General features: G+C 45.5%; 1 protein-coding gene across 2 annotated transcripts in view; it reads left to right on the top strand.

The window, feature by feature from the left end:
• AAMP (angio associated migratory cell protein) overlaps positions 1 to 23834 on the top strand; it is a 65320-nt gene that overhangs the window by 31667 nt on the left and 9819 nt on the right. For both annotated transcript variants that reach the window (XM_068122775.2, XM_068122774.2), the window contains exons 6-10: positions 5993 to 6076; positions 6199 to 6314; positions 15002 to 15096; positions 15191 to 15281; positions 23547 to 23701. In XM_068122775.2, coding sequence (XP_067978876.1) covers positions 5993 to 6076; positions 6199 to 6314; positions 15002 to 15096; positions 15191 to 15281; positions 23547 to 23701 — 541 coding nt within the window. The remainder of the gene's footprint in view (positions 1 to 5992; positions 6077 to 6198; positions 6315 to 15001; positions 15097 to 15190; positions 15282 to 23546; positions 23702 to 23834) is intronic.

Genomic DNA, 23834 nt, shown 5'->3' with positions numbered 1-23834 from the left:
GGTTAGGTGTCGACCCCGTCAGCAAGGGTGGTGCCTCTCCCCGTTCTCTCATTAACTCCAGCTCCTTGAACTTGATTTCCCGCTGAAGCTCCATGTCACGTTCCTTTAATTCCCTTTCCGCTTTTCTCTCCTCTGCTTCGAGTTCCCTTGTTTTCATCCTTTCTTCTGCTTGTTTCTCTTCTCTCCTCTCCTCTGCTTTCCTTTCTTCTTCTGCTCTTTCCTTTTCTGCTTTCCTTTCTTCTTCTGCTCTTTCCTTTTCTGCTTTCCTTTCTTCTTCTGCTCTTTCCTTTTCAGCTTTCCTTTCTTCTTCTGCTCTTTCCTTTTCTGCTTTCCTTTCTTCTTCTGCTCTTTCCTTTTCTGCTTTCCTTTCTTCTTCTTTGATCCGTTCCTGGCTCCGTAATTGCAACTCCAGTTTCCGGAGCTCCACGTCTTCTGGCTCTTCGGGTAGCCACTCCCAGGCTAACTCGTCCCATGTTCCTAATCCCACCATAGATTGTATCACCGTGGCCTGCAACTCTGCCTTCCTCAAATTAGTTCGGACCTCCAAGTTAAAATGTTTGGCCAATTTCAAGAGATCCGACTTTAGCAACGCTCGGAACTGTGCCTCACTCGGGGTTACCCCAAAGTTCTGTGCCACAAACGCCATGGTGCCTATCGTTAACACCTGTTAACCTTCACCCCAAGACTTTCCCCAATTTCTCAAAAAAAAAAATTACCAATTAATAATTAATTAATAAATTTTAATTACCAAAAATATTATTATTTTATTATTTTATACACTTTTAGATCCCGGACGTAGACCCAATTGCGAAACCGCAAATCGTAATTTGGACGAGCCCCCAATTCTGTTACGTGGTCCCCTCAGTGCATACCAGGTCTCGGTGACCCCCGGACCGTGAGAGGACCTTCGCCAGCAAATAGTATTATATAGGCGCATTCGCCACGCAATCCATAGGAATTTCACCCAGGAGACAACTGATGTGCAAGTATATATTTCCAATGGTAATGATACCAAACACTTTCAAAGACACAACCACGGAGATTTTCCCCGAGCAATCAACAATACACAACCAGGCACAATCAATATTACAACCATGTGAACTCATCTACACAAACTCTAAGATGGCCATCTTAATCTTATACATTCCTCACGTGAGCCCCACTCCTGACTCCCTCCGTGGTCAATGTCTCTCCTCTCCGCACACGGGCGGTTGGACGAACCCCGGGCGGACGTGCTCCCAACGAGCAGTCTCGTACTGGGGCCGCGGCTGCAGCGCACCTCCTTGCCAAGCCCCGGGGCAAACCCAGCGCGGCGTCCAACGTGCGCGAGGCCCCAAGTGCGACCCTTACGCGTCCTTGTAGACGGGCAAAAACCCAGCGCGGCTTCCGACGCTAGTGAGGCCCAACGTGCGGACCCGTACGCGTCTTTGTAGACGGGGCAAACTGTCCCGGACGCTTGGTTTCGTGCACGAACTCACGGTGACTGGACGTGTCAAAAGGTATTTACCGCCCAGGTAACTCCTCTCGCCAGACGTTTCGAAACGGCGCGTTTTCCACGCAGCGCAAGGTCTCTTCCACCTTTTTGTCGGGGCCGGGCGAGGAAGAAGAAACCTTCCTTTCCCTCGTGTCTTTTTCCTCCGTTTTCCGTCACTTCCGCTTCCGGCCACTTCCGTTTCCTGCCACTCTTTCAGAAGGGCTCCTGACCCTCCAACCACAACAACTACACAACAACTTAATATACTACACACGGAAGCAAAGACCTGCATGGTAATTTACATACATTCACCTAAATATGTAACAGTGCCGAGAACCCGTCAACGTGGGGTTCATGGAGCTGAGAACGACGTCACTGTGGGGTTCATGGTGCTGAGAACCACGTCAAAGTGGTGTTCATGGTGCTGAGAACCATGTCAACATGGGGTTCATGGTGCTGAGAACCACGTCAACGTGGGGTTCATGGTGCTGAGAACCACGTCACTGTGGGGTTCATGGTGCTGAGAACCACATCAAAGTGGCGTTCATGGTGCTGAGAACCACATCAATGTGGGGTTCATGGTGCCGAGAACCAGTCAATGTGGGGTTCATGGTGCCGAGAACCATGTCAATGTGGGGTTCATGCTGCTGAGAACCACATCAACGTGGGGTTCATGGTGCTGAGAACCACGTTAACGTGGGGTTCATGGTTCTGAGAACCACGTTAACGTGGGGTTCATGGTACCGAGAACCAGTCAATGTGGGTTTCATGGTGCCGAGAACCAGTCAACGTGGGGTTCATGGTGCTGAGAACCACGTCACTGTGGGGTTCATGGTGCTGAGAACCACGTCACTTTGGGGTTCATGGTGCTGAGAACCACGTCACTGTGGTGTTCATCGTGCTGAGAACGAGGTAAACGTGGGGTTCATGGTGCTGAGAACCACGTCAACATGGGGTTCATGGTGCCGAGAACCTCATCAACATGGGGTTCATGGTGCTGAGAACCATGTCAATGTGGGGTTCATGGTGCCAAGAACCACGTCAACGTGGGGTTCATGGTGCTGAGAACCACGTCAACGTGGGGTTCATGGTGCTGAGAACCACGTCAACGTGGGGTTCATGGTGCTGAGAACCACGTCACTTTGGGGTTCATGGTGCTGAGAACCACATCAACATGGGGTTCATGGTGCTGAGAACCACGTCACTGTGGGGTTCATGGTGCTGAGAACCACGTCACTTTGGGGTTCATGGTGCTGAGAACCACGTCACTGTGGTGTTCATCGTGCTGAGAACGAGGTAAACGTGGGGTTCATGGTGCTGAGAACCACGTCAACATGGGGTTCATGGTGCCGAGAACCTCATCAACATGGGGTTCATGGTGCTGAGAACCACGTCAATGTGGGGTTCATGGTGCCAAGAACCACGTCAACGTGGGGTTCATGGTGCTGAGAACCACGTCAACGTGGGGTTCATGGTGCTGAGAACCACGTCAACGTGGGGTTCATGGTGCTGAGAACCACGTCAACGTTGGGGTTCATGGTGCCGAGAACCTCGTCAATGTGGGGTTCATGGTGCTGAGAACCATGTCAATGTGGGGTTCATGGTGCCGATAACCACGTCAACGTGGGGTTCATGGTGCTGAGAACCACGTCAATGTGGGGTTCATGGTGCTGAGAACCACGTCAATGTGGGGTTCATGGTGCTGAGAACCACGTCAACGTGGGGTTCATGGTGCCGATAACCACGTCAACGTGGGGTTCATGGTGCCGATAACCACGTCAACGTGGGGTTCATGGTGCTGAGAACCACGTCAACGTGGGGTTCATGGTGCTGAGAACCACGTCAACGTGGGGTTCATGGTGCCGAGAACCAGTCAATGTCGGGTTCATGGTGCTGAGAACTTCGTCACAGTGGGGTTCATGGTGCTGAGAACCACATCACTGTGGGGTTCATGGTGCTGAGAACCACGTCAACGTGGGGTTCATGGTGCTGAGAACCACGTCAACGTGGGGTTCATGGTGCTGAGAACCACGTCAACGTGGGGTTCATGGTGCTGAGAACCACGTCAAAGTGGGGTTCATGGTGCTGAGAACCACGTCAACGTGGGGTTCATGGTGCCGAGAACCTCATCAACATGGGGTTCATGGTGCTGAGAACCACGTCAATGTGGGGTTCATGGTGCCGAGAACCACGTCAACGTGGGGTTCATGGTGCTGAGAACCACGTCAACGTGGGGTTCATGGTGCTGAGAACCACTTCAACGTGGGGTTCATGGTGCTGAGAACCACGTCAACGTGGGGTTCATGGTGCCGATAACCACGTCAACATGGGGTTCATGGTGCTGAGAACCACGTCAACGTGGGGTTCATGGTGCTGAGAACCACGTCAACGTGGTGTTCATGGTGCCGAGAACCACGTCAACGTGGTGTTCATGGTGCTGAGAACCACGTCAACGTGGGGTTCATGGTGCTGAGAACCACGCCAACGTGGGGTTCATGGTGCTGAGAACCACGTCAACGTGGGGTTCATGGTGCTGAGAACCACATCAACGTGGTGTTCATGGTGCTGAGATCCACGTCAACGTGGGGTTCATGGTGCGGAGATCCTCGTCAATGTGGGGTTCATGGTGCCCAGTTGACTGGTTCTCGGCACCATGAACCCCACGTTGACGCATCGGCTCAGCAACTCACTGGATTCGAGCTTGAGTAACCAAGTTGGATCGGTGAACCAGTACACTGGTGTCCAGAGAGTGGGACTGAACCTAAGGTATGAGTGATCATGCCTTGAAGCGAAATTGCGGAATGCGCACACACATACTCCGCTGTGTCGAGTCCCCTGCCTACTCCTCGGCTCACCCTGAGTCAGGACCGTTTCCACTAATCCCTGGGGATGCCGCTCTACCTTTGCTGCTAACCAGTACGTCTCTAATGACAGCCTCCATGTTAGGGTTCCCCCTCTCTTTTTCCTCGTCAATTCTACACACCACACACACCGGCCTCACACTCGCCCCACTCAACAGACGTGCACACATGCACCTGCTCTCGTGCTCACCCTCCCATTTTATATTTGTGGTCTTTCATCAAGGATAGAGGGTATGCCACCTACCCACAGTCTTTGGATGAGCTATCAGATTGTATAATTGATGCTGTTCAGGGAATATATCGTGCCATTTGTGCAAAAGTTCTGGACAATTTAGTTCAATGCCTCCAGACGTGTATTGAAAAAGAAGGACGGACATGTTTAGTACTAAACAAAACGTCAAACATTATCTGTTCTTTTTTCAATGGGAAAGTTGCGTATGCTTGTTGTATTCGAGTAATAACAAGCGTTACGCCTAGGTCCCCCGTCGGTGAAGTGATGTGAGTTGACAAAGTGGAAGACGCAGAAAACATGCTATGATATGATATTTCGCTCACAAGGTTCAGACATACGTGGAGGCGGCAATCTTGGATTTTGACGTGGCGACCCAATTTTCAATGGCGTTCTTCCTTATGCCTAGATACACCCACACACCAGATTAGATGTTGGTACTTCGCTTATTTTTCAAGATAATCCACTCACAAGGTTCAGACATACATGGCGGCGGCCATCTTGGATTTTGACGTGGCGACCCAATTTTCAATAGCCTTCTTCCTTGTGCCTAGATACACCCAAACACCAGATTAGAAGTTGGTACTTTGCTTATTTTTCAAGATATTTCACTCACAAAGTTCAGACATATATATGGTGGCGGCCATCTTGGATTTTGACGTGGCGACCCAATTTTCAATAGCGTTCTTCCTTGTGCCTATATACACCCACACACCAGATTAGAAGTTGGTACTTTGCTTATTTTTCAAGATATTCATCTCACAAGGTTCAGACATACATGGCATCAGACATACATGGTGGCGGCCATCTTGGATTTTGACGTGGGTTGCACCCACACACCAAATTCGAATGCGGTCCTTCGCTTACGCACGCACGCACGCCCACACGCAAACACGCACGCCCGTACGCACACATGCACGCACGGACGGACGGACGGACGGATGGACACACGGACGGAGGGGAAAACCATTGGCCCCCTTTCGCTCCGCTGTGCGACGGGGGACAATAATGGGTACCTATTTAAGGGACACTACAGAGTTAACATCATATTTAACCTTGCATTATCTTATCATTTACAATGTGCTATTTCACTTGCACGTGAAATGCCATGAAACCTGCACGTTAATTTTGCTATATGCTATATAATCTGCTAACAAGGTCTACACGTCCATGGTGATGGCTCAATAGTGAACGCGATCAACACTGTGAGGATCGATTGTATTTTCCCATGAAATACAGGCCCAGACTTAGTATAAGTGCTCACATGAGCTTCACGACATTTGGCATCCAGTTCTGGTCAAAGTAACATTTTTGAAAGTTTTAGGGGATGGATTACTGTGTTGCTTACAATATATTACAATATATTATTACATTGTCCTTTTATTTTAATATCAATGACTTTCTTCAATTTGCTTTGCTTCCCCAAAGGGAGCAGAGCTGCTATTGGCTATGAGGATGGAACTCTGCGGATATGGGATCTAAAACGAGGCTTGCCACTGCACACCTTCAAAGGTGAGGACGCAAATGCTCCCTCTGTGTTGCTTGTGTTTCAATGTGTTTGATGATTTCCTACTACCTCATGATGCCGACTCTTTCGGTGCTGAGCTGATGCATGCTTTTGTTTTGTTTCACAGGTTCTGATTTCCACCAGCTCTCATTGACCTGCCTCTCCTGTGACCCTAATGGAGACCGAGTTCTCACTGGATCACTCGATGGCACTGCTCGTCTGCTGAGTCCGACAAGTGGGAAGGTGACGGATAAGGGGGTGGGATTTGGGGCAGAGATTAAGAGAAAGGAAGTGGATGTGAGAAAGAGCAAACTGTAAAATGAATCTCAGGGTGATCAAATTATTCCATCCGCACGGATATATTGGTGCAGTTTGCAAAAACCTCGTGCATCTTGGTTGTATCCCTCTTTTGTCATTATGTAACTTGGTTAACACATTTTACGTCCGCCACCTGTCTGTTTGTGTGTTTGTCTGTCTGTGAGCAGGATATCTCAAAACGTTATGGACGGATCCATATAATATAATTTTTAAAGCCATTCTTCACCATTGAGAGATAAGCCAAAACTGTGTACATCATGTTATCTAAAAAAATTGTGTATGGGTTGAGACGAAACTTGGTGGAAAGGATGGGAGGTTGACAAAGACAAGTTGATTCGATCCTGGTAAAGACCTGGATCTGGATCCGAAAATTTTCAGTGATTCTTCACCGTTTGGTGATATTGGCTGTGAGCCAGACACTCAAAATTTGGTCAACTGTACCATCAACAACAACAACAACAACATGCATTTTAAAGGCCATTTTCCCTGCTAGAGCGGGGGTTAGCCTTGCGGTCCCCGTGACAATCTTCTCCATTTTGCCCTATTTTCTGCATCTCTCCTTGTTAACCCCTTTGCCCGCATTTCTTCTTCCACCATCTTTAGCCAAGTCTTTCTCGGTCTTCCCCGTCCTCTGCTTCCTTCTACATTCATTTCCATCACTCTTCTCAACCAGTCACTTTCATCCTTCCTCAACACATGACCAAACCATCTCAACCTGTTCCTCTTCACAGCATCAATCACAGGCTCTATTCCCATCATCTTTCGCAATTCATCATTTGTCTTCCTCTCTCTCAATGATACTCCGCACATCCGTCGAACCATTCGCATTTCCACCCTTTCCAACCTTCGTTGCTGCTCTACGTTCATTACCCATGTCTCGCTCCCATAAATCATAACACTTCTCACACATGCAGCATACACCTTTCCCTTCAGCTTCAACGACACTCCCCTCATCATCAGCACGCCACTCAGTTCCCGAAACTTCTTCCATGCACATCTCACTCGAGCAACCGTTGCCGAGTCTGATCCACCTTCTCCATTCAGCATGTCTCCGAGGTAGCAAAATGTTTTCACACCTTCCAGCTTCACGCCGTCTCCAAGATCCAACTCAACATTTCCCCCATCTGCAGCTCCCTCTGTGCACACCTTACATTTGAATGTAGCTGCCACACTGGTTAATGACCCTCTCAGACCACTACATTTTTGATGAACCCACTCAGCGCACATTGTACATTGAATAGAGTTCACTCCGACACCCTTCCTACACACAGCACAGGGCCACTTTCCAGTTCTTTCCACCTCACCACATGCTTTACCACTTGCCATCACCTTCGTCTTTCCGATATTCACCTTCAGACCTTTTGTCTCCATACATTCCTTCCACATGTTCATCTTTTCCTTCAGTCCATCCATACTTTCCCCAATCAACACCAGATCATCTGCATACAACAACTCCCACGGTAAACCCTCCTTTACGTTCCGAGCCAGCACCTCCATCGCAGCTACAAATAGTAGTGGACTTAGGACCGACCCCTGATGCACTCCCACCTTCACCTCAAACTCACCACTGTGTCCCTTCCTTCATGTATGGGTGGTGTTATGGCCCTTGCTATTGAAATGAAACCCACTATTTATATGCAGAAGATAACATATATTTTAAGTACTGGTAATAAAAGACATTTTAAAAAGTTCATATTTTAGGGTGCTTGTGGGACACTTAAGCCGATTTGAAAATTGACCAATGTGAGTATAGGTCCCATGACTGTGGTTTCCCACACGTTAAGGTCGCATTGGATAAAGGTTGCTAACATAGAGAAGGCCGAGAGTTATAGAATGGCATTATATATTTTCAATATCTGGGGACATATACATTGTCTAAAATCCTACATAGCATTACTGCCCCTGGATGGTATAGTTGACCTGGATAAGATCCCGGTGTGTACCCTGGATAAAAATAGGTACACCGTATCCCTGCATGTCGTAAAAGACGAATAAGAGGGTTGGCGTCAGGAAGGGCATCCGGCCATAAAAAACATTGCCTCAAAAAGGGAACCATGACAATTACAACTACATATGGGCAGGGTACAGCCTGAAGTGGAGATCGGTTTCTGAGGTTTGGGACATGGAATGTAGAGACAATGACAGGGAGATCAGGAAAAGTGGTGGAAGTATTGGTCAGAAGAAGAGTGGACATATGTTGTGTGCAAGAGACGAGATGGAAGGGAAGTGGTGTGAGAATGGTGAAGGGTAGGCAGGGAGAGAAATGCAAGCTTGTGTGGCAGGGGTGCCCGGACGGCGTGAATGGTGTTGGTGTCCTGTTTTCTCAGGAGTTTGTAGACAGTGTGGTGAGTGTGACTAGAGTGAGTGATAGGTTGATGATGGTGAAAATGATGATTGGAAAGCTCTTGGTGAACGTCATCTCGGGATATGCTCCGCAGGTTGGTCGAAGCGATGAAGAAAAGGACAAGTTCTGGTGTGCGATAGAGAAGCTGATGGAAAACATGAAAGATGAGGAAGTTGTTGTGGTAGGAGGAGACCTAAATGGACATGTGGGAAGGAGTATGGATGGTTTTGACGGAGTTCATGGGGGTTACGGATATGGTGTGAGAAATGGAGAAGGTGAAAGGATTTTGGAGTTTGCTGATGGAGCTGATTTGTTGATTTGTAATACTCAGATCCAGAAAGAGGATAATAAGCTTGTTACATACACGTCAGGTGGGTCGACGACAACCGTTGACTACCTGATGGTGCGTCGGCGAGTTAGGGGGCACCTCCAGGACACAAAGGTGATCCCGGGGGAGGAGGCTGTTTCACAGCACCACTTGGTTGTCTGCGACCCTAAGGCTAACCCCCGCTCTAGTGGGGAAAATGGCCTTAAAACGATCATTCATTCATTCACTTGGTTGTCTGCGACGTAAGGGTGAAAGGTGCGAGGAGAGCTCGGCGGGTGAAGTACCAACCGAGAATGAAGGTGTGGAGGTTGAAAGAGGTGACAGTAAGGGAGGCATTAAAAGAGAGGCTGAGTAGGGTCGAGGATGATGTGGTTGAGCTTGAAAGTGGTTGGATGTCGATGAAAGCTAGTCTGTTGGGAGCCGTTGGTGAGGTATGTGGATGGACAAAAGGACCACCGAGGCACTCGGAAGCATGGTGGTGGGATGATGAAGTTTGAAAGAGGATTGACGAGAAGAGGAAGAAGTTCAAGGAGTGGCAGAAGGCGAAGGGTACGGGAGCAGAAACAGCAGAGCATGAAAGTTATAAGGCAGCCAGGAAGGCTGCAAAGAAAGAGGTAGCAAAGGCGCAGGAGGCATGTAGGAAAATGTTCGGAGAACGCTTGGATTCGGAAGAGGGTCAGAAAGCAGTATTCAGGATTGCAAAGCAGATAGCGAAAGAGAGGTGTGATGTGATGGGGGTGAGTTGCTTGAAGGATGAAGTGGGACAAATCGTCGTCGACCCAGACGGAATTAAAGGAAGATGGAAAAGATATATGGAAATGCTGTTGAATACAGAGAATGAATGGGATGGCAACATAGAGAGTAACCCAGTTTTAGGACCGGCAGAGAAGATAACTGAGAAGGAAGTTGAGGAAGCGATAAAAGCAATGAAGGGTAGAAAAGCAGGAGGGCCGACGGGAGTTGTGGGAGATATGTTGAAGGCAGCAGGAAGTTGGGGTGTGAAGAGAATGACAGAGATCTGTAATCTGGTGGTGAAAGAAGGCCGCATTCCAGTGGATTGGGAACTGAGTACCCTCGTCCCTCTATACAAGGGGAAAGGTGACCCTCTGGAGTGTGGCTCGTACCGAGCGATAAAGTTATTGGAGCATGGAATGAAGGTATTGGAAAGGGTGTTGGAGAGGAGGATAAGGAAGAAAGTGTAGATCGACGAAATGTAGTTTGGATTCATGCCAGGAAGAGGAACGACAGATGCGCTTTTCATTGTGAGGCAGATGCAGGAGAAGTACATGGAGAAGAGGAAGAAGTTGTTTCTTGGGTTTGTTGATCTGGAGAAAGCATTCGATAGGGTACCACGCAAAGTATTGACATGGGCATTGAGGAAGTTAGGAGTGGAGGAATGGTTGATCAGAGTAGTGATGGCAATGTACAAAAGAGCGCGCACAGCTGTAAGGTTTTCTAAGGCTTATATCAAAATATCAATTTATATCAAATAAATCTTTTAAGGTGAAAGCGCGATGACGTCACCACGTCACGCGGCACGAATGCGCGCCTGTGTCGTTGGAGGTATTGACTTATATAGGGTTAGTTTTCTAAGGCTGTTGGCCGCACCTCATTTTGTCGAATAAAGTGGTATTCGGGTGGTTCCGGTATTTGGGACCGCAGGGACGGAAAGTGCAGGTACGGGGTGCTTGGCACTCCCCAGCCGGGCCCGCTCTGAAGGTTCGGATCGGGACACCGGGATTCATTCCGGTCGCCCGGTCGTCCCTGAGGTGGGGGTGCGGGGCCTGTCACGGAACGTCAAAACAAACGGCCTGCCGGGGCCGCCCAAAAGTCGGGCGTGAGGGGCGCGTCCACTAATGGAACGCCTCTCGCTTCCCAGATCGAGGGCCACATGGTCAGGAGAACCTCGTCCCTTCTGGTTGCCCTGCTGTCCCGCCGTGGGCGCTGGTAGGGTGTACTTCAAACTAAGCTTAATTGTCAAGTGTTAAGTTCCTCTTTGCCCTCGCAAGGGAAAGGCTAGGGTCAAGCTCTTCCAAATTTCCAAACACTAGAAATCGGACGTCTCAAATTAATTAACTAATTTGTTAATACATCTCAGTCGCCCGCGACCTCTCTAGCGCGGGCGTCGAACCAGTTCATTTCCGGGCGACCGGGCCGAGTATCGGCCCGGCCGTGGCCGAAGCCGTTGATTCCGCCGTAGCACGCTAACGCGTAGGCTTAGAAAGCAGAAAATAGGGAAAAATGGAGAAGATTGTCATGGGGCCCGCAAGGCTAACCCCAGCTCTAGCAGGGAAAATGGCCTTAAAATGCCTGTTGTTGTTGTTTATTTGTATCAAGGGCCAACGTCAACAGTTTGTTACAGAACAGCACTAAACTAGGATGCAACTTCAAAAATGCATACATACATGTATACGTACCTTTGCAAGTCAGGATTTCTTCTCATTTTTCGATGTGTTACCATGCCATGTTTGTGAGCACGTTTGGCTGGATACTATCTGGGATAGCAGGCTACTTGGTTGTTACTGCTTAGAGTTTCTCAAGGCCGAGGGCAGTAGATCATTCTCTTCTAATTGTGAATATGATACGCCATGTCCTAATCAGTTCAATGTGTGAATCATCTCTGCGTTGCCTGTTAGTGTTTCAACCATGTATGGGAGCAAAAAATGTTCAGGAGTTGTGGTTTCCTTTACTGATGGCATGTAGGATGTCTTGACTAAATGATTCCATGCATTTGAATATTCTCCTGGATGGGCACTCGATCTCTGGGATACCTGTCAGAAGCCCAAGCATAAACCTACAAAGGTGTTCTGCTGCAGTGAACAACATCATCTGGTTGATAAGGCTATGGTGTTAGCCATTCGTTCTTTATTTCTCAACTTCTGCTTGAGTTTCGGTACATTCAATAATGGTATCTTGCAGAGTAATATTGTCAGGCACAACAAGAAGCTTCCCTTTCTTGTCCGCAAAAAATATGAATACTCTCCCCCAAATCGAATTCCACCTTCTGACGAAGATGTTTCTTTGTTCGTTCTGTTAAGCCATGTGATACTTTGGATTTCATAAGTGTTTCCAACTTTTCTGGTAGTGTTCACAATGATGTCATCATGTATATACTGGAGCAATTCTTCGTATCCTTCAAGACGTTGTGGGCTTCAAACTCCTGATTACTCCCTGTCTTCATGTCGTCGACGTCTATATTTTGTGGGTCTTGTGGAATTTCTGTAGCAAGAAAAATTATCGTGTGCTTCTGCAGCGACGATGTCCCTACTGGTGACAGCTAAAAATTTTAGTCATATTTTTGATTTGCACATTCTCAAAGCTTTTTATCAGCCCTCAGCTCTACTGCTTTGACTAATGTCTCACGTGTACTTGTTCCTTTGTGTCGCTTCACTTTTCCACAGAATATGCGTTCTTGTTCGTATATTCATGATTTGGATAATGTCCTCCTGCTAGGTTGCTTGAATGTGGAACATTTGGATTCAATTTCCACACCAGAGATTAGGTGGGCTTTGCATTTCAAGGCCTCCAGATCTCTTTTTCATGGTGAATATGCTTCGGAATTTTCTGTGAGAGACAATACTCGATATTTCTTTGTCTGTGACAGACTTTGCAATGTCCAGAATTGGAGCATGATTTCTGATTTGGCAGCTTCCAACAAGGTCTTCCAATAGTTAACATTTTGTGGACTTAAACTGTCATCCTGGTCCATCTGAAGTGATTTCTTGTGAATAATGCAGTCTCTCAGCCATTTATTTGCTCTTTTTGTCTATTTATTACATGCAGTTACCATGGTTACTAAAGACGCTACATTATCACTAACAAGAAATGACGAATCCGTGAGTATAACGACACAATTAAAATCTAACTTTTTGGAATTTGCTCCGACAACAACAATCTAAAACTACTGTGATTTGTTTGCCAGACGTAGTGACAGTAACTATCTATCATCATTCTATGGATTGGTCAATAGATCAATTATTTCATTTTCACCGCAATGATTCCTACGCCAGCAGACGAAGACAGCAGTTTATTACCAAAGGCGGATGGAGGTTATGTTTTCACCCCTGACTTTGTCAGTGTGTCCATTTGTTTGTGAATAAGATATCTCAAAAAGTTGTGGACGGATTCAAACGAAATTTGGCAGAGAGGTAGCGTATGTCACAAGGACGAAATAATTAGATTTTGGTGATGATCTGGATTTGGATCTGGCTCGTAGAATGTTTTAGGTGATGCTTCACCATTGCGAGATCGGGCCAAAAATGATACATAGCGGGATATCTCAAAAAAGTTATGGATGGATTTGGATGAAACTTGGTGGAGAGGCTGTTTGTGTGTGACAAGGACAATTACATTCGATTTTGGTGAAGATCTGAATATGGATTCGGATATAAGAATTATTTAATTTTTAAAGTGATTCTTCACCATTGATTGGAAGATATGCAGATCAAGATATGCAGAAGATAACAGATTTATTTTAAGTAGTAAAAGACATTAAAAAGTTCATATTTTAGGGTGCTTGTGGATAACTGAAGCTGATTTGAAACTTGACCAACGTGATTTAAGGTCCCAAAACTGCTATTTTTCCACATGTTAGGGTAGGGTTGGTTAAAGGTTGTTAACATAGAGAAGGCCGAGAGTTATAGAATGCTATCATATATTTTCAATATCTGGGGACATATACATTATCAAAAATCATTCATAGCATTACTCCCCCTGGATGGTACCGACCACCCCGCCTGGCTCATAGCCTAATAGAGCCAAAAACAATATATAGCATGATATCTCAAAAAGTTATGGACGGTTTTGAACGAAACTTGGTGGACAGGTTGGGTGCCTGCCAAGGACGAATTGATTCGATTTTGGTGAAAATCCGAATCCGAGAATTTCTTTAAGTGATTCTTCACTATTGAGAGATTGGGCCATAAGCGATATATAACATGATATTTAAAAAAGTTGTGCACGAGTTATGACAAAACTTGGTGGATGAGTTGGGAAAGTGACAAGAACAAGCCGATTAGATTTTGGTTCAGGTCCGAATCCAGATCCGGCCCATCAGTGGGATACAATACGTAAACAGTTCAGCCTGGTGGAGGTATGCGCTCTACCAAGTGCCGTTCTAGTTACTGTATCCATCTTATCCATTTCCTGTGTCCTCCGCTTGTCCTCATTCTTCATCATATCCATTATTAGTCCCCTACCGGTGTACACCGTAGGGGACTTTAGGTTTGCACTCCGTCCCTCCGTCTGTCAGTCTGTCGGTCCGTCAGTCCGTCACGCAAAGAACAGCTTTCTGGACTTTTTTCCTAAACTCTTAATGCTAATGATTTCAACCTTGGTACATGGTTTCCTCATGATAAGTTACAGATCAAGTTCGAACTTCATGACGTTTCGATCATTTTGGACAAAGTTATGGCACTTTGAACTTTGGGAATTTCCCCAACAGTTTTCCGGACTATAATTTGGAGTGCGGTAAGTCATAATACTGTCTTCTATGACAGTGCTACCCAATGCCGGTAGGGGAAATGTATTGCAGCGCAATACTCAGAATGCTTGTCTTCAAAGTTTCTCTCTTTTTTGTCGCTTAACCCTGCTTTGTGTTACACCCTCTCTTTCTGCTGTTCGTTTTGTTCTGTTGCGTCCTGATCTGCTCTATGTTCTAGCTCCTCTACGAACCCCAACTCTGTATATAGAAAACACTATAGACACGTGCAGGAAATGTTTATTTCCCTTAAAAAAAACATTCGAGAAGATTTTACTTATTAGGGAACTGATGGAATAGGTCAGAAGCAATTTTGTGACTGTGGCCTCGTCATCGAAGGAAATATAGGCACAAGAGATAGTTTGATTTAGTGACCATGCGTGATATTATGTTTTACCAACCGGTAATATGGTATAATATTTGTAATAATTGTCGCTTCCTTTGAATCACATTTTTCTTAGGTTCTGCAAACCTTCCAAATGGAAGCTCTTGGATGTCAAAGCTCTGATTCTCAAAGTGACTGCATCTCCGTGGAATCGGTGGGATTTTGCCACGTGTGAGTTATTCGGGACATTTTTGCTGATACTTTGAGCACTAGACCACCTTTAACTCGTTGGTGATGTCATGCCTTTCTCACGTTTGTGCCACAGAATTCCACTGATTGCGGTGGGTTTCCTGAGTGGCGAAATAGCAGTTTGGGACCTTCCAACACACTCACTGAGACATCGTATCAATGCTGGGGTAAGTGTGATTATACAGACTTGGCATTTAATGTGGAATATTTTTTTTGTGGGGGTGAACTTACTTTTCAAGATGATTTAGAACCAAAAGTTCATTGGAATTATGTTGAAATTATTCTAGATTTTGTTGTTGTGACCTTTAAAAGAAACAAAAACCACATTTGACATTTCGAAGCAAATAAATTGATCCTTGAAAGTGATGTAAACTGATATCGAACTCAATTCACGGACAGTACTGTGTTAAACTTCTGTACGTTTTCCAGAAGTATCTCTTTATTTTATACATGAGCCCAAAAAATTTTCAACAAAAATAAAAGTTAAATCATGACTGGGATTACGGACAGTAAAATTACAGTTCAGTACTTCGTGTAACCCCCACGAGCATTCAGGAGAGCACGTACACATCGAGGCATGCTGTTCACGAGATTTGCCAAGGTTTGGACAGGAATCGCTTGCCATGCAGTGACAATAGCCTGCTGCAATTCATGCACAGTGGTGGGCTGCTGGACCAAGTTGTCAATTTGACGCGTTAATTCTGCCCACAAGTTCTCTATCTGATTCATATCCGGGGACATGGCAGGCTACTCCATATGCTCGACACCACGGTCAACAAGAAAGTGTTGGGATGCCGTGCATTGTCATCTTGGAAGACAAAGTTTCCTCGAAAGGCTGCACGAACAAATGGAAGCAATGTTTCTTCCAGAATGGCCCTGTACTTGAACTGGTTCAGGTTTCCATTCAGAACAACCAGGTAAGTTTTGCCCCCTGCATGAAAAGCAGCCAAAACGGTCACCCCACCACCTCCAGCTTGGACTCTTGGCACTATACAATCTTCGTTGTAGGCTCCATGCACTTGTCTGCATACTGGGACGCGGCCATCTTGACGATAGACCAGAAATCTAGACTCGTCACTGAAGGTCACGTGATTCCAGTGTCCTGGCTGCCATTGACGGTGCTCTCTGGCCCATTGCAATCGGCGCTGGCTGTGTTGTCTGGTCAGGCGTGGCTTTCTCAGGGGACGCCTGGCACGATAGCCTGCTTGAACCAGTCGTTGGTTGACTAGCCTTCTGCATACAGGCACATTTGTCAGTTGCTGCCACTCAGCCCTAAGCCGATTAGCTGACCTGGTACGGCCATTGCAGACTAACCGGTGCAGCTGGCGATCATCTCTCCTTGTGATTCTGCGGGGACGTCCTGGCCTCGGTATTGGAGGAGGGACACCCCTCTGAGCATTTCGTTTCAGGATCTTTGACACGTGACCTTGAGTGATGCCATACTGCCAAGCAATAGCACGCTGTTTCATGCCGGAATTTCGTAAAGCCACCACTCCATGACAAACAGCATTGTCGAGTTGACGGACCATCTCCAGAGGAAGCGGCAATAACTTTTGTAGACGTGCAGCAGTTGTTTTCCACTAATACAGAACCATCAACCCTTATATACCCGATTGTGAAGCCAATCGTCAAATGTACCTGTCCTTACATTTTATCACGCCACCTGTGATATTATCCTGTTATTGACTTCTTGCTGCGAAAGACAATCGGTGACATGGTTCTTTTGACAAATAAATCACCGAAGCGTAAAAGAAACTCACCAGATTGATATACTGAGTTCAGAAAGTAAACCCAAGTCAAGAATAAAAAAAATATTCCATATTAAATGCCAAGTCTGTAGATGAAGGATTGGGGGGGGTTAAGGTTAATGCAAACATGCCGTGGGATTGAGATGAGTGACGTAAAAAAACACTTTCTGGCAACGTGTTGACACACTGCAATCAATTGTCAGTGTTTTGGCGCACCTTGTGTTGATGATGAGTTAATTATCAGTATTTACGAAGCTGTGAATGTACAAAATTTCAGTTTACCGTGTATGGTTCCACGTGATAGGAAGATTATTCCTGAGATTTAATTACGAATTATGGTTGAAACTTGCCTTGCGGAATCAAACCAACTGGTCGTGGTCGAAGGCTTTTGTTAGTTATCGTGAAGAGTTTGCTATTGTAGAAAGGTGATCATGAGACAGAAGTAAGGCAAACTGTCTGAATGAGGTCATGGGGAAAATGAAGCTTATGAGCAAGAAAAAACCTTATTGGTGAAAACAAAAGAATGTTATCATCGATCCAGCTGGAATGAAAAATGAATGAATTGCCAAACACCAAGTGATGCACCAGCTCCTTCCACCTCCGTCATTTGCCTGGATGTCCCACTGGGCCATTTCTAAAACAGGCCCATTTTGTAGGCTCTGTATATACATCACACGAACGTGATTCACTGACAGTCCTCGGTTCCCGAATGCCATACCTCTGTTTAAAGCTCTTTCAAGTCTCTATATTCTACGTCACATTCAATCACTATTCGTTCTTGCTCATGTTCTCTTTCTTTGAAGGTTGCCATCATATTACGATCCCGCTTGTAAAGAGTTTCGATGTAATCTTTCCATCTTTCCTTCACTTGTGCTTTTTCTATCAGATCTTTTTCCTGTTTTACTCTTAAGGACCCCAATCTGAGACCCTTAACTTACCTGTGATCTCTCTGATCTTTTAAAAAATACTTCATGCTTTTCCCACTCTATCACTTTCTATATACGAGTATGAATGACTGAAGTATTTATCTTTTGTTGTTTCTAGCTTGTTGGAAGTCGGCATTTAGCCGCTTAATGTCCTCTCTTGATGCACCTTTCATTTTCATCTCTCCTCTTCAGCCTGAAATATGTACCGTATTGCCTCTTCTGACAGCCATTTAGCCTTCATCATTTTGCTTGCTTTTGGGATGTTGTTTTTGGCCTCTTCTTTTACAATTCCATCAGCCTCTTGTCACAATTCTTCAGGCATTCTGTCAACTATGTAAACCAAGCAAGTAATGGGTGTGACTGCTGCCTTCCTTGAATGTGGTAGTCGTTTCGCAGGCTCCCTTTCTGGAATTGAACCCTCATTCCCCATCACCTGTAACCACCACGGCATGTGTGAAGCCAGCCTTCGAAAGTTGATATGGCAGACATGCAAATTAAACGTCGTTGGTGCGGATGCCAAGTGATCTGTAATAGTTTATCCAGAATCACCATCCGTGGAAAGGCCCACATGGACACCGCCTCAATTTTTGGTGCTCATAAATGTATGCCTCCCCTTGGGAGTGGGGAACCTCATTTTCATGTATTACCTCTAGAATCGTCACAGTTATGTATTATAATGGCTGAGTGTTCAAAGAGACCATAAATGATTTAAAGAGACATTCACAGTCTCAATGGGTTGTCAGTTCGTCTGCTTTATGGACACAATTAATTCCACAAGAAGGTGGAAGTTATTGAGGCATTTAAATTATTCTTAGTTACAATTGATCACTGCATACATTTCTTGTTCTTCCTCGCTCCTCTCACCTCCACTCCCTCATTATTCACCCTTTTTTGTCCCCCGTCACACCGCGGAGCGAAAGGGGGACTATGGTTTTCCCCTCCGTGCGTGCGTGCGTGCGTCCGTGCGTCCGTGCGTGCGTAAGCGAAGGACCGAATTCTAATTTTGTGTGTGGGTGCAACTAGGCATATGGAAGAACTCTATTGAAAATTAGGTCGCCACGTCAAAATCCAAGATGGCCGCCGCCATGTATGTCTTGACGCCATGTATGTCTGAACCTTGTGAGCGGAATATCTTGAAAAATAAGCGAAGTACCAACTTCTAATCTGGTTTGTGGGTGTACCTTGGCATAAGGAAGAACGCTATTGAAAATTGGGTCGCCAAGTCAAAATCCAAGATGGCCGCCGCCATGTATGTCTGAACCTTGTGAGCGGAATATCTTGAAAAATAAGCGAAGTACCAACTTCTAATCTGGCGTGTGGGTGTATCTCGGCATAAGGAAGAACGCTATTGAAAATTGGGTCGCCACGTCAAAATCCATGATGGCCACCACCATATATATGTCTGAACCTTGTGAGCGAAATATCTTGAAAAATAAACGAACTACTAACTTATAATCTAGTGTGTGGGTGTATCTACGCATAAGGAAGAACGCTATTGAAAATTGGGTCGCCACGTCAAAATCCCAGATGGCCACCGCCATGTACGTCTGAACCTTGTGAACAGAATATCATGAAAAATAAGCGAAGTACCAACTTCTAATCTGGCCTGTGGGTGTATCTAGGCATAAGGAAGAACGCTATTTAAAATTGGGTCGCCACGTCAAAATCCCAGATGGCCACCGCCATGTACGTCTGAACCTTGTGAACAGAATATCTTGAAAAATAAGCGAAGTACCAACTTCTAATCTGGCCTGTGGGTGTATCTAGGCATAAGGAAGAACGCTATTGAAAATTGGGTCGCCACGTCAAAATCCAAGATGGCCACCACCATATATATGTCTGAACATTGTGAGCGAAATATCTTGAAAAATAAACGAACTACTAACTTATAATCTGGTGTGTGGGTGTATTTAGGCATAAGGAAGAACGCTATTGAAAATTGGGTCGCTACGTCAAAATCCAAGATGGCCGCCACCATATATATGTCTGAATCTTGTGAGCGAAATATCTTGAAAAATAAACGAACTACTAACTTCTAATCTGGTGTGTGGGTATATCTATGCATAAGGGAGAACGCTATTTAAAATTGGGTCGCCACGTCAAAATCCAAGATGGCCGCCTTGCGTCTTCCACTTTGTCAACTCACATCACTTCACCGACGGGGGACCTAGGCGTAACGCTTGTTCTTACTGGCATGTCGTCCTGGTGTGCAGTTCAAATTGGAAACAGTAATTAACAATGTACGTCAGACTACGGCCTTTAAAAAATTGGTATGACAAGCTCTTGTTAGCAGGTTTAAAACGCAGTGGTTTGCCCTGGGTTATCGCTCGGCTCTCATCCTTTAGATGGGTGAACCGACTGTAGGCGAAAGATTTCGGAGTTTCTCTACATTTTAAACCGAAGTAAAGATCTGTTCAGGTTTCCCGGCGGACCATCCGTCGCTAAATTGGGGACTCCCAAGGACAATCTGTCGCTAAATTCGTGACCGTCCGGATGGAGAATTTGACATTGTCTCCACTCATTGTCGACTGTAACAATATTATTGCATCGCTTAACCCAAGCAATTCTGTTCCACTAGGCTGTTAAGCCCAACCCAAGCACTAGGCTGTTAAAATATTGGGAGGTGGGCAAGAATAAGGGACATTAGTGAAAATACAAGAATCGCATCTGTATTGGTTATGGCATTTGCTCATGAGGGAGGAGGGAGTTGTTGTCGGGCAGGTCCTTAATAGGGATGCACTTGGCAGGAGGAGAAGGGACAGATAGAAATTGAGGCTGAAGTAGGTGGTGAAGAGGGTCATGAGAGATATGGAGGTGCAGAGAGAGTATGCTTGGTAAATGTGTGCAGCCTACCCCACAAAGTGGAATGAATTGGGGGCATTAAATTAAAGTTGTAGTAGGACAAGTGTGCGTGCATGTAATTCTAATAATTATCTCCAGGTGCTGTCTCTGATCTGGCAGTCGGCTATCATGGATCACCATTCCACCCTCTCTTCAGTTGCTCTAAAAGCTCCCATCTACCCCAGAAACCTGTCCATAGATTTTCTTCTTTGTCTTCCTTTTGCTGTTCCTCCTTTGATTCTGCCTGTCGTTGTAATCCTTTGTGGGTTCATGTGATGGATGTCATGACCAAAATATCTCTGCTACCTCATCTCCATAAGATATTCCTTTCATTCCCACTAACTATCATTTTTTTAAACATCCATGCTTCAAAGGATTACCAGGAGGTTGTGCTTACATTTTGAAATGGTCCAGGTTGCTACTCCATGTCGCAATGTTTACTATGTAATACACTTTGCAATTTGGAGTCTACTTTTTACCTCCACCTTTCTGTCAGATGGAACTCCTTTCGTCATGTTAAAGGTTGATTAAACCATCCCAATTTTTCTCCAACATTGGATGAACTGGACAGCATTGGGTGGGGCATTTGGGTGTTGGATGACAAAGCGCACATAGGCAGGGCCAGAGAGTTTCAGCTAGACTGAGAATACAGGATTATAAAGCATAAACAAGTCAGGAGACGACATTGGTTCGCGAGCGAGCGGTATTCAATGACAAAGGACGGACTGTAACCGAAACAGGCTCGGACAGGCCAGGCCCAGAAATGTCAAAACGAAGGTTACTGACCTTGAAATGAGATTGAAAATAATGTATAATCAGTTATGAGGTTATACCGAAAATTCAGTGAAAAATTAAATGAATAAATAAATAAATTTAAAAAAAGAAAAAAAAAAAGAAAAAATCGAGCTCCGTGGGGCCAGACAAATGTCATTGGCCTAACCAAATATCGAAACCCCTGTCAGATTCCACCAAACCCCTCGGAGAAGATGTAGCTTGAACTCGATCACCCCCTAAAAAGACATCTTTTTCGGGCGTGGCTCGAAATACGCCCACTCTAGGCAGGACACAAACTAGATCATGATATCAACCTCTCACCCAAGTTTCATCAAGATCGGATGATATCATCGGGTAGTTATGCTGCGGACAGACACACACACAGACACACACACAGACAGACGCACACACATGATGAATATAGTGGTCACTTGATAACTCGTGAACCAAAAATACGAATTTGATGAAAATAGTGCTGGGTGGTCATGTTGAGGGGGGAATGGAGTGAAGAATGTGACGAGCAATGAATCTTGAGATAGAATTCCCGATGAGAGTGGTGGTCAGTGTGAATGTTGGACTTGGTGAAAATATGACGTAGAATGGCTTAGGGAAGGAATTTTATTTTATTTTATTGGTTCACGAGTTATCAAACAGAGTGACCACTATATTCGTCATGGGTGTGTGTCTGTGTGTCTGTCTGTCCGCAACATAACTACCCGATATCATCCGATCTTGATTAAACTTGGGTGGGAGGTTGATATCATGATCTAGTTGTGTCCTGCCTAGAGTGGGCGTATTGCGCCCATTGTGGGCGGAGCCACGCCCGAAAAAGATGTCTTTTTAGGGGGTGATCGAGTTCAAGCTACATCTTCTCCGAGGGAGTTGGTGGAATCTGACAGGGGTTTCGGTATTTGGTTAGGCCAATGTCATGTGTCTAGCCCCATGGAGCTCGATTTTTCATTTTCGCCCCAAGGTCAAGGTCACAAGGTCACGAAATTTAGAAAAGTCGATTTTTGATGGTTTTATTACATTGTTCGCTTCCTGATAGGGTGAAATGTCTTACATGATCTTATATTATCACATACATCATGAAATACAAGTTTTCCAACAAATTTCAGAATCTTCGACCTTTGACCTTTGAAGGTCACAAAGATCAAATTTTCAAAGTTCTCGGAATCGAACCAAATTTTCGGTATTGTGTAGCTAACTAACCTCAACTAATTATACATTATTTTCTATCTCATTTCAAGGTCAGTAACCTTCGTTTTGACATTTCCAGGCCAGCACCACACACAATTACGTACAGCTGGCTCTTAAAGGCCTGTGCACGCAGCGCATTGGGGCCCTTTGTAAATAGGCATGCACACCGCATGTCGGGGGCTGACACCTGGCACGTGGGCCCCCGACCCCCCAGTCAGGGCCTGTTTTGGTTATAGTCCGTCCTTTGTCATTGAATACCGCTCGCTCGTGAACCATCGTCGTCTCCTGACTTGTTTTTTAACTAAATTTTTGTCTTTCATCTTACTATAATTCACCAAATGTCCGTCCGTCTGTCCGTTCGAAGGTACCGCAAAAACGGCTGAACCGATTGCAACGATATTTTGGGTGGGTAATCCTAGGACCCCCGAGAGTAAAATAGGCTATATGGTTTTTCCAATATTTCCAAGTTTTCCAGTTTTTCCAAACACGATGGAATAATATTTACCGATATGAACAGTGATGTGGCTTTTGATGAAATTCTACGTACCAGGAGAGAGTAGATCGACTCCTGACGAACTCTTCCTATATAAATGTGCAGCTCTGAAGTAACACGGCAGCGTGTGCAAAGCGACTGAGAAAGACGTGTAGCGGCCGCTTCCGTTTTGCAGAATTCAATCTTTTTTCAAAATGGGTGCCATGTACTGTTTAGATTTTGATGATTTGCGTGTGATATGATTCAACGGATGTTTATATGAATCGTTTAAAATAAAGAAAAGCCTTCAATTTCTGATATTTTACCTTTTCATTTGGGCTTCCCAATTGAAGCCCCGCCCGTAGGGTGGGTACCGTTGCTAGTTTACCAAATATCGTTTTATTCATTTTTAATCATTTTGAAAGCCACCCTTCCGCCATGTTCCTTTTCTCAATGGTTTCATGCACACAGGCTGGAGTGGTACGGCTGCGGTGGGAACTGTCCTCTGCTGGACTGCTTGCCGGATGCCTGAATGGCACGGTGTCCATCTGGGATGCCCTGACGGGTGGACTTGCTTCCAGATTCCATGGACACACCCAGGAGGTGCTGGACTTTGCTCTAACCAGGTTGGTGCTTTGCAGCATTTCTTGTCCTTTCTGACGATAAACATAACAGCCTCTAATGTTGTGAATAACGTTTGAATCAAGAAGTGTCTTATAGTTATGACTGCATTGCATTCAGGTTCAGTGCCCATGTTTT

This window comes from Myxine glutinosa, chromosome 7 (genome assembly GCF_964187855.1).
Source record: "Myxine glutinosa chromosome 7, kmMyxGlut1.1, whole genome shotgun sequence".
Lineage (NCBI taxonomy): Eukaryota > Metazoa > Chordata > Myxini > Myxiniformes > Myxinidae > Myxine > Myxine glutinosa.
Note: the sequence above shows the minus strand (reverse complement) of the source record. Positions and strands in the feature narration are given on the sequence as shown.